This window comes from Temnothorax longispinosus, chromosome 2 (assembly GCF_030848805.1).
Source record: "Temnothorax longispinosus isolate EJ_2023e chromosome 2, Tlon_JGU_v1, whole genome shotgun sequence".
Lineage (NCBI taxonomy): Eukaryota > Metazoa > Arthropoda > Insecta > Hymenoptera > Formicidae > Temnothorax > Temnothorax longispinosus.
In genome coordinates this window covers 23,341,386-23,353,876 of record NC_092359.1, presented here as the reverse complement: position 1 = coordinate 23,353,876, position 12,491 = coordinate 23,341,386, and the positions used below count along the sequence as shown (strand labels likewise).

General features: G+C 36.3%; 1 protein-coding gene across 6 annotated transcripts in view; it reads left to right on the top strand.

Moving 5' to 3' along the window:
• Positions 1 to 12,491, top strand: part of LOC139808120 (trace amine-associated receptor 9) — a 63,010-nt gene that overhangs the window by 30,610 nt on the left and 19,909 nt on the right. For all 6 annotated transcript variants that reach the window (XM_071769779.1, XM_071769778.1, XM_071769777.1 and 3 more), the window contains 3 exons: positions 3,500 to 3,616; positions 8,767 to 8,921; positions 9,632 to 9,779. In XM_071769779.1, the coding sequence (XP_071625880.1) occupies positions 3,500 to 3,616; positions 8,767 to 8,921; positions 9,632 to 9,779 (420 nt within the window). The remainder of the gene's footprint in view (positions 1 to 3,499; positions 3,617 to 8,766; positions 8,922 to 9,631; positions 9,780 to 12,491) is intronic.

Here is a 12,491-nt window from a genome sequence, read left to right as displayed (position 1 = left end):
TTATCTTTAGAATGAACGGTGGTATTTTATTGCAAGTTCGTTCGCTTATTATGGTATATTTGTGTTTTAAACAAACTCCAAAACATCTATTGGTAAATTTTTCAACGTTCACTACCTATATTAGCTGCATAATGTCATTACTTATCGGAACGAGCTACGATGTCGCCGAAGCGCTAACGCTGTTCATCCCTCCGTGATTTTCTTCTTTCTTTTTTTCGCGGCGTAAACCGACCTGAAAAATTCTTGCGCCGCCGCGACAGTAATGCGATTGCGAATTTAATATTCCACAATTCCGGGTATACGCCCCAGCCGCGCATCGCTGTGCCGATGCCCGTTTCATTTATTGGCGACGAGCGAGGAATTATATTACGTTAAGAGAGGAGAGGCGATCGCAAGTTTCTATGAGAGATGCGGCACGTTTTGTGCGCGTGACGTGACAGTGACGTGCTTCAGATTCTTGATAGCGTACGTGCACAGAGACCCCCATGAAAATGGAATAAATCGTTGCCATTGGCACCTGGAAACTACCATTATCGAGTAAAAGTCAACTCTGCCTGATTGTTAACTTTATTTTCCTATTGTTTACATTGGTGTTGTGAAATTTTCACAATTGAACGCGCTCGTTCGCCCGAGCTCCGCTGAATTTCGACAAAAAGCCAGCGTTCTCCGCTAAAAGGATGCGCGTTGTAACGCGCTACTGCAATCGGCCCAAGGTCGTTCCAGAGTAAATGCAATTTTCGTGAAACTCCAACGCAGCGCTCGCCGTTATTTCTCGACGGTATTTCTCGGCATGGCAAACTAAGGGATCAAACTCGTTATACCAATTATTCCGCGGCTAAATAACAGTTAGCTCGATGTTCCATTAAAATCTCCGAGTCTCCGCTGAGATTCGACGACGGCGGTGATGGCAAAAGGTTAGCGGTTACTCGGAGATAAGTCAGCTTGTGGCGAAAATATTTGGTTAAGGTCTTCCAAGAGAGAGTGTTTCGGGGATATGGCTCCAAACGAGGCCAGACCGATCCTGGCCCCTTTAGATTATCAGAGCTTTTCTCTGGCCATACGCCAACGGTCACCATGGTAACCATCTTAAACGTATACTTGGTACACTCACACCCTCGTCTTGTCGTTTCTTTACGGCTACATCGACGTCACTGATTCATCGAATCAAGCTGTCGCCTTCGGCGGCTCGCGGTATTTGGGATCGTTTCCCTTTCCCAGAGATCGAATCGTGCCTCTGTCCTCGCCTGTCTCCCTCGGCACCTGCCGGATAGAGCAGGTCCCGAATCGCGATAGCGTACATCTCGTTACGTCCCAACTGTCCCGCTTCAAAGTAGACCAACGTATCGGACTCGAACGACGGTTGATGTCAGTAGATACCTACGAGATTGCTCAATATGTGGTTGAACGTATACGCTACGGACAGATATACGTTATACGGCATTTGCTTCAGAATGCGTCTATTTTTTTCTTATCATTAACTTTAGTAGAACTAAAAAAGAATTATAAAATGTTCAACTTTTGTATATTTATGCCTATAAATTTATGTATAAATAACTTTTTTAAGAAACAAATTCTTAATATGTAGATAATTTTTTATTTCCCTAAAATCTATTTCAATAACACATATAGCTAAGAAATCTTTGCATACGCGATAAATGCCTAAATAATCTAAGTTGACAGTTTTCAGATAAAAATCTTTTTTGAGATGTATCTCGATATAATGCTAACTTATTGCTTAACAAGCTTATAAAGACAAAAAAAAAAATATATATATACATATATATTTTGAAAAATTTTTTCTTAATTAGAGAGTTAAATCAATATGTTTTTTTATGTTTTATCGCAATTTTTAAAACTGTTAAAAATTAATTTGAACATTTATAAAAAATAGTAATAGAAAAGATAGAATTTTCTACATTTTCGAAGTGTCATGCACGTAAATTTGCAGTTGTAATTGCGTTTCTCTCGCCGCAGAGTCGTAGAGATAGTTAGTTTCAATTGGATGAAAGGGTTGGCGGTGATCCTACTGGCAATTTGCTCGCCGTTTGACAGCTTGTTTCGTGTAATGTATGTACGTTTGGAGAACAAATTAGCGTTTGCCGACAGTCCATTCGTAGACCAAATTACGAGAAATTGACCCGTTACATGCCCGTAATCGATACATTACTATACCTTAAGCCATCGCGCAATACTTGCGCAATATCAAGAAATAAACGTTAATATTAATTAGTAAATAACGATACTTTCTCAAGCGCTACTTACAATCTTCGATAAAAATTCTCTTCTGATAAATGTAGAAGCTATCATATTACTTTTCAATTTAATAAGAGAGAAGATAATTTATACTTGCATCTAATTAAAATGTAAAAGGAAATCCAACGCGGATTCATATTATTTGATCGCTTTATCTTAATTACTTTATCCGAACAATTGAACCAACCAACTGTACTTCATCGTTGATAATAATTACGTTTTATTAATTTCTGGAATTTGCGAAACCATGTTCTACAATTTTATTGCAATTAACATGCGTAAATTCATATTTTACCGTAGTGTCTGCACGAGCAGAATTTACAAAAACTATACGTCACACTATTTAATCGCGGACTAAAATTCACAGGCAGATAAGTGCAACGGCGCGGAAGCAACATTGCGCGGTGATGAATGCGGTCCTTTTTTATTCGAGCGTGACATTTAATTACAGCACGGACTCGGCACCAGGTTTATAGAGCTTACTAACGATTCCCCGTACAGTGAAATGTGTGCGACGTAATTGTAACGCCGTCTACATGAGACATCAGCGTAAATAATCAGTGGCGCTATAATGTTAATTAAGCCAATCTCGACTGTTGATTTGCAGCAATTAATTAGATGATTCTGTCTCTGCCTATGCCCTCAAATTAGAGCAATAACGATTCTCACGCGAATTCCGATGCTCGATGCAAAATTACCGCAAAGCATTGCGGCACGAGCGGTAAACCGCAAGCTGCCCCTCATCAACGGTAAAATCCTGATTATTTTGCTATATTCATGTAGGAAAGATCCATATGCATCTCTAGGATAAACTAATCAATTGACAATTCAATCAAATGCAACATTATTATTAATATGTGAATCACATTTACATTATATTATACGCATATAATTATACTATTAAATTACTATTAATAAATTATTGATAGATATACTTGTGTAATCTTTGTTCTCCTTCTTTTGACAAATCAAGAAATGTTCAATTTAACTAATGATTTATAAAAAAAACTAAAAGGAATGTAACGATTGTAAGACGCCGACAAGTACAGTTGATTTTCTCTCGATGTTCTCTCAACTCATCAAAACTTCTCGCTTATCTGACTTGTCTCGCTGCTTGTCGACCTATGCACTTTTCCAAGAAGTTATAACTTATTTGGAAAAAAAAAACTGAGAAAGAGAGAGGAAGAGAGAGTGCGCGACACCTGAAGAATCTCGTTTGCTCTTTCGGAAACTTTTACTGTTCCAGGCACTTCTTAGGGGCGCTTTGACTCAACAGAGCGCTGTTATCCTCGTCTGCATGGCAATCGACCGTTATGTTTGCATGCTGCACCCTCATCGCTATCACAAGCACTCTTCTAAAAGGGTAAGCTATATTACTGTCTGTACTCACTCATTAACTATTAAACTATTAACTGCTAATGGACTCTTACACACTTATTCGTCGATATTACTTTTCGATATTATAATAACATTGTAACAAGTTGCAATGTTTCTAATATAGGTACTCTTTATTATAAATTATTCACGTTTTCAAGCATCTATCTTTTGCTTTTAACATTAAATATTAAAATTTTAAATAATACAAGGGGCTCTGGTGATTAAAAATCAACTAAATAACCAAAGATTATAGCCGTGACAGAATATGTTCGTGTCGATATTAATATCTGTGTGGATTTTTAGTGAATTACACGCCGAATATTTTTTGGTCTTGCAACACAGTCCTAATTTTACCGGAATAGTCCACGTACTTAAATCGATAATCGATTTAAACAATCGATGCTAATTAGCATCCTTATAATTAAATTACTATATAAAGAAATTTAAAGAAATTATTGCGAAAAATATCACCTGAGCCAGAGTTCGAATCTGGAACTTCCCCAATTCCGTGTAGGGTATCGTACCAATTCGACCACTGAGGTATTACATTTAAGGATGCATCGATTTAAATTAATTATCGATTTAAGTATGTGGATTTACTATTCCGGCAAAACTAAGGCTGTGTTACAAGACTGAAAAATATTCGGCGCGCAGTTCACTGAGTTGAAATATAAAAATTCACGTGAATATTAATATCGACACGAACATCCTGTCACGGCTTAAGCCCTTTGTTATTTAGTTGAATTAAAATTTTAATTATTTTCAGAGAGTGATGCGTTGTGCACAACAAAGATTTATCTTTTTTTATTTTTCTTTTATAAAGTTACGTAATTTCTATTATAAATATTTAAAAAGACAATATATTCATATTTTGTTAATTAAACGTGATTCTTTTGATTTAAATACGTAAAAAGTTTTTTTTATAATCATCATTTTCGTATTTCTACTAGTTCGCTTTTATGATTGTTTCATGAAATTTCGTACCAATGTCACTCGTTTTAATTCGATGTCACCCGTTTCAAACATTTCTTCTGTCTGCAGAGATTCATTCTCCCGACAATTCTCTCGATTCATTCGATCTATCGACAGCAAATTTGCTCTTGTTAAACACAATGTGATGTGAACAATTGAATAGTTGATTGATTACAGACAATTGTCAGGTTAAAATAACCGTTGCTCAGTGAAAGTGACAGGTATTAGCGAAACTTGTTCGATTCGTTTAAATTTATGAGAAAATAGAATCCACCGTGAATCGTGAATCGGCTATTGATACAATCATTTCGTTCATGAATATAATATGAGGATCTTTGACGATATTTGTATTCATGAATCTGAAGAATAAAAATATTTCTCGTTGCACGTTACAATCACTTTATTCATAAGATACGACAATCCAATATCATTCATCGCTCGTAATTATATGAGTTTAAAAGCTAAAGATATTTTTCGTTATATGTTGCTTTTGGAAGTTTAATATCGGCGCAACTATATAAAATGTCGATGCTTCGACGCTACGTTCATAAAACATCTTTCTCAATCCTTTATACATATATTATACTATATATACAATATATATTTATATACACACATATACATAGACGTGCGAACCATTGAAATGAATATTAAAGAAGATTGAAAGCTTAACAGAATAGACAGTAAAAATTTCATTTAAAAAATAATCTCTTAGTCTCTTTAGGATATAGGATATCTCACGCTACTCAGTAATGAAATAAAAATAAATAGCGATCGTTTTTGTTTTGTTAGCATAACGAAAGAGTGTGAAAATCAAATAAGCGCACACATCCGCGTTGCTTTTATAAATGGAATATTGTATATATCTACTTTATTTTTCTTTATAACTAAAAATCGCGGTATGCATTTATATATTGTCCATATATATGTATGTTCCCCATCCCTAGTTCTCTTTTAAATATTTTAAATATTTTATATATAGAAAATAAAATCTGAAAAAGAATATGCTAAAAGTCAGCGCGGATTGCGGGTTGGATATGTTTCATGTGATATAATTTATATATAAATTTATGGAAATAAAGCTCGTCGAAACTAACTTGTTTGAGTGTGCTGGGAAGCTCTTAATCTATTAGATTACTTCTGAAATTCTGGCCTGTCGACTACCGCGGGTTAATATAATCCAGTAATTTTGCATCACTTTCCACGAACAGCAAAAGCGATTGAGCGCTTTAAAGACAACTTTTGCGCCCTAGCAACTGCAAAGTTCGCGAGAGATATTAGTAGGATCCTTTCCTGCGATCCATAATACGCCTGTGGTTTCACACTACGGTTTGTCGAAGCTCGAACGCGCGTCGGTTTACTCTGGCTTAACCGCCGAAATTAATTTCGGAGGAGATTTAAAAGCGCATCAGAATGCAAAGTGCCATCGCTGCCTCTCATTCGCCTACCACGTCACTCACCTATCTTTCTATTTCCGCGGCCGTAGCGATAAATCGCGTAGCCAGGATGAAATTTACATGTAGTGAAGACAAATACAGAGCGGTTCAAAAATATCCCCCATATCCCTGACTTTCGGGTAATTAAGAAAAAAAATAACATGATTTTAATCCAGATTTAAAAAAAAGTCAATAGAAGAAAAATTATTTATTTATACGTATCCAAAAGGAATGCAAGATAGTTCTATACATACCACCGACGGGCTCATTGACTTCAAAGAATGCGATTTTCTAGCACTACTCACATTGGACTTTTCGGTTCACCTTTCAATATATCTTCCGCCATTCTTATAATTCTCCTTTTGTTTCGGAAAATGTGTAATTCGTTCGTCACTTATATTTTATCTCAATATCGTGGTAATCTATTCGATTATAAATTTTATTTATAAATACTTCTGTCTATTACTTTACACGATTATTAAATTAAAAAGTTATATCATTCTTTTAAGTCTCACACACAATTATTATATATAAAATATTCGAAGATTTATCAACTAAAGATTTAAAGATTTATATATTTACAGCCAATATATCTGTGAATATGTTGCTACTGTATTATTTTGTCTACAATTTATATTCATCAATTTATATGCGTGCAAGAGCAATGCATTTTTATCATAAATAATCAATAATAATATTATATCTTAATTCGATTCTTTTTCTTCACAATGGACCATCGAATACGATAGCACAGTGGAGAATAGAATAATAGAATTGCTATTTGCACAATTGCTATAATGAGAAAGAGAGCACAATGTATAAAAAAAGAGGTAAAAGAAAAACGTCCAACGAATCGTTGAGTCGTGCCTTCTATTCATTCCGTAATTTTCTGCCTATCGAGCGTTTGGCCGCTCATCGAATTCTAGTATAGACCTCGGCTCCGTCTCTTTTTACGTTCGATCGATAGAGGCTGTTGCTTCTCGATTTCGATTTCACATTTGCTCTTATCGTATTATATTAGTTCGCAGATACAGGTCCGTGTTACATCAGCTTTACTCATATTTGATGCAATATTCAGTCGTATACAGCCCGTATTTAGTTCAAAGTTCGCAGCAACTTGGTCTTTAGTCCTTTGTTTCTGATGTTCACAATGCGCGGCGAATATCAGCCCTTACACCATTTACGTCGATAATATCTTCGATAGTATTTTCAGGTATTCTCAACTCAGAATGCATCTCGTAACTTCTATGCATCTTGTAAAGTCTATAAGATGGCGTTCATATTATGCACGGTTCCATATTCATGTATTTTTTTTTTAAGAATCATTTATAATTATAGCTGTGACTTTCATGTAACTGCAATCCATTGTAAGTTTCTCTTCGTGGTATCGTGATATTAATATAATACATATCACCGTATAATTCATACATAATTTAAGTGGTAAATATTTAATTGGTTTTAGAGATAAAAATTTACTTGTTCTCGCGCGACATATATGAGAATACATGAAAACTTTTACGTGCTGATGAATAGTAAATAGCTGAAGTTAAACATGAAGAACGGGAAACTCTAAGAGCAAACCATAAAGTTTGCCTGTTCTCAATGTCTTAAATTAAGTGTATTTGTACATTAAATTTGCGTATTTCATGGCGCTATCTTTGTATTTATCAAATGAGGAAAGAACGAGAAAACGCATAAGAAAAGTAGTTTATTTTAAATATTTATGATCAAGCGTTTTAATATATATTTTTGTATTTTTTAATTTTTTTTTTGGAGTTAACGAATCACATCTATAATAAGGAAAAAATATGTCGCACAAGCGTCGATCTTTACTACTCGGGGAACAGTAAGGTCGAGTGTCATTCCATTGATCGTTTTCTCGGGATCAGAACGAGGTTAATCTCGAGGATACTTAACACACCGGGTTTGTGCCGTAAAAGTGTGCCATCGATAAAACTCGTCCGTGAAACTTACTTTATTTGTTTAAAGATTTAATCAGTTAAAGGTTCAATGACTTCACTAAAGATGCAATGCACTTAAAAATATAATCGATCGTTTTTTATCGTAATCGATGTTTTTAAAAGATAAATTAACATTTGTGGAATTTTTAAATACTGATCAGAAATACCGTACAAATTTAATGCTTATAATTTTATTTATACTCTTAAAAATAACCATATATATCTCTTATGCATTTTTTTCACTTCTTTTAATAAATGCAATATTAGACAGTGTTATGAAATATGCAAAGTTTGAATATGCATTTATAATTTAAGATACACACATTCTCGAGAAACGGCGAACTGTAACGCTTTCTCTTCATGTTTTACTTCAATATTTATAATGTAGTACATTTATATTCAATTCCAGGCTATTTGCATACATATTCTTTGATCAGTGTTTTAAATATTACATGTATTTATTGTTCGATAAAATACATTGCAGTACTTCTGTTCACTACATATTAATATTAGATATTTTGTCCAAACATATGTTCAATTGCAGATTTGCAATACCCCCATGAGATTTCCGACAAAAAAAACAGTGCATGATAATCGTTTGAATAAACCACGCTACGAAATGTGGAATGTGTGCAAACAAGCCCCGGTATTGGCCGACAGAAATACAGAGGCAAAATACACATATGCATGCACACGTACACCATATCTATAAAACGCTCGGCGTATAGATGAGAAAGAGTGATCGTTTTCTGTCTATGTTGACACAGTATTACATGCGGCAGGGCTGCGTGGCAGTGATGTCGACCACTTGGATAGCGAGCGTGGCAATTTTCGGGGTTCTAGTACTCCCCAGAGGCGGTTACTACTTCAACGGGTCTGGCCTCCTTGCCTGCGACCCCTTCTTCGCTAGAGCGTCCCTTAGGTATCGCCATAGTGAACGCCGGTGATAAGCCCGACATTTCACGATCTTGCCCGCCGCCGCATTTGTTCACCATGCCGGTGACCAATTGTGGACAATTACAATTTTAATGTCGAAAACGATGTCGCGCGGTCGATCGCCTTGGGGGAACAACTGAGGCGATCAACTGTGAAAGATAGCGATATATCTGCGTTAATGTTCCCTTCCGGTACGCTTAAAGTCTGATCTAAACCGGTGCTAACTACGAAAGACCGTCTCTTCGAACTATCGTAATGTTTTTATCGGGTCGGTAGTTTAGAAACTATCTCGTCACATTTGTTCAAACAGAATTATCCATTTATATCACGGCTTTTGTAAACGTTGCTATGGAGAGAAATCGAATAAAATAAAGTTTAAGGTAATTTAAATGCACACGAGATAGAGTCGACCCTCACAAAGTTCAATACAAAGCATATTAATTAAGTTAATTTATAATAAAGAAAGTTGAAACGCGCGGATGCTGGTCGTGAAACTGTTTTTATCGTGTTATAGACATTAATAAACTTCGCGCATGTATCATCAGATTCCGCGCAATCTGCTTGTACGAATATAATTTTATTGCGTTTACGTGATATCATCTTCGCCGCGTCACTTTATATTTCCATTCGTGTATGACGCGCTAATTACTGCTTTTCTGAACCGGAAAATGCTCTTTATCGTATCTCCTTTTTCAGGATCCTGGCGTGTTGCTCTTTTTATTTCCCGACGACGATGGTGCTGATGTACTGCTACGGCTCGGCCTTCCACGTTAACAAACTACGTTTGAAAAGAGTGGTCTGTGTTAACACGCCGGAGGTCGTTAATGGCGGCCATATAGAAAGGGTAAGTCAAAGTTTATTCCCTTTGTGAATAAAATTCAAATCGACGAGCAATTTGTTTGGAGATAATTAACAAAACAATCCCGTCAAATGTAAAAGAAAAACATTACATCGACAACTGATTCGGTGCACAAAGTGCGTTGCGCAGCATGAATCGCAAAACTGACATTCTGCAAATTAAATATCGCTTACCCTTTACGTTTGTCACAGATAAAAGAATATCACACGAATGCAATCTGTACTTTTCTTTCTTTAAGTAACAATTTTGTATTAAGTAGCAATGTATAATAAAATTACATTAGGTTTAAAATTAAATTCGTGTTTATATCAATGCATGCGTGTGTGCATATGCATATGTGTGTGTAAAGTTGTAAAGCAGATAATATAGGATCATCTTTAGCAGGCACGTTTGAAACTTTATGTTTTACGCGACTCGCTGCTCACGTCAAGTTCATGTTCTCCAGTAAATTACGCAATGAAATTATAAAGCTTGTAGTAGATATACCGAAGAACTTTATGCAAGAGTTTACGTAAGGTTCCCAAGTGCATTCTCGCGAAAGAGCAGCAACTCGTAAACTAGTTTCTAAATCTGTTGAAATTTGTTGAAACACGGAAGATTCACATGGAAGGCATCTTGCAATAAATGCACACAAATTCGAGGACAGTTGGCATGAGGAAAAATCGACTAATCCTGTCACCGATATATCTCTTAAAGTGGAGATGCCAAATAGATTCGTTTCGAGGTCACAGAGACCTACCAGGGAACTCTCGCCAAAGGCGGGAAAATATCGCAAGGTCATAGTGCGAAAATCCTATTGTTGCAGATTTAGGCGGAATACGGCCGGTTCAAATAAAATTTACAGACCAATAAAAGCAATTATAATACTAATAATAATCAGATATTTTAAGTTATCTAGCTAATATTAATAGCTTGTTGCACGCAATGAATTATTTATTTCAAAATAAAAACGAGATGTATTAATTGCAAAATAATATTTTTAACAGACGCTCTACATATCGTAATTAAAAACATTATCGATTACGTACATAGAATATTATTAACATCTATTATTACCCAAGTGTATCTATATGAGAAACATTTTTTACACAAAGAAATAACATAACTTTATAAACTTGAAAATATTATCTACAAAATTCTTTAAGGTAATAAGGTCTTCTATCTACCCATTTAATTATCAGAATGCATGATACACATCCTGCAGAAACGTATTGCTTTATTTTTACTAGGCAGCACTTCTAGTGTTATGGTAACTTGTCGTGATCATATTAAATGTTTATTCTAATTTGTTTGCTTTTGGCCTTATCCAAAGATTCAAATACGCAACGGATCGATGTGTCTGATCTGCAATGATAGGATAGTTAGTAGGAGAAACGACTGTAAACCAACCGATATCCGCGGAAAGACGCGTAACTTCCGCTGATAGAAGCCGCATTGATGCCTCTTTGGATCGGTATCTTGGGCATTACCGGGAGGACAACCGTCCGAAGCAAGATGGATGGTCCGGACGCGGCTAAGCCAGCGTCGCTTGAATTCGCTGTCGCTCGCTGTCGTCTGCGATGCATTGAATTCATCCACGATAACGAGCTCCTGAGGTCGTTCTCGTTGGCCTAAAGCTATGCGCTAGACATTGAGCGATCGCGACGGCAACACTGGCTCTATCCGTCGATCTACCAATCCCGGAAAATAGTCGCGAAAGCTCAACAATACCTAGTAGAATGCAAACACGAGCTGGCGAGGTTACTGAATAAATGGAATTCAGAGAATTGTCGTGTATTCAAGGGGAGAATGGTGCTCAATAAACGAGCGATCGTGAATATTTCGAGAATAATTGTCCGGCGTGGGCGACGAGCATCGCGAAGTGATAACAATCAGAGGCTGCTTGCATATACACTTCTTTAAATTTGCATTTAGTATAGCTACTGCGGCGAAAAAGTTTAATAGCTATTAAAGACATTAAAAGTTTGAAGATTGCAATAATAAATGTTTCATACTTTCAACTTTTAATTTCGCGTAAACAAACGTGAAGCACTCTGGAAAATATCAATTTTCTTTGCTAGAATTATCTAGCACGGATTTTAAAGGAAATTGCACTAATGGAAGATACGTTCGCTCACAAGAATTCCTTTAAGATCTTTATTAAATATTTCATAGTACTTTTGTACCAGAAACAACAGATAAGAAAATGCGAGGTAATATTCCCGATGGGAAAAATAAAACATCTCGAAATATCTTCGTGAATAAATAATAACATGTGCTGTTAAAAATACATAGAGACGGATCGTATGTTACTAACCTCGCCACATTTTCCCATTGATGCAAGGATTCTTGTGACCCGATTTAAGTAACCCTATTCTAAAAGCTTCCTTCCCTTAATTCCGCTCTAAAAACGAACCTTACGCCTTGGAAATTTTGGCAAGCTACTCCGGCACGAGAGCAGACGTGCTTTTGGCTTTTTCCACCTCAACCCCCACGTGACGCTTTCGTGGTCAAACCACTACCAACGCCCTTCTTCAGGATGTGCGCCCCAGTTTTCGCGGCAAACAATATTTTTCTTCTTGCACCCCCGCGTCACCCCTGCTCCGCGTTTCCCATCCCAGGAAATCGCATTTATCTTGACATTAGCCAGAACCATCCTGCGAAGAGGCCAGAGTTCCGACCTTGTTCCCACTGGGTGCACTTGCTTATTTCACTTCT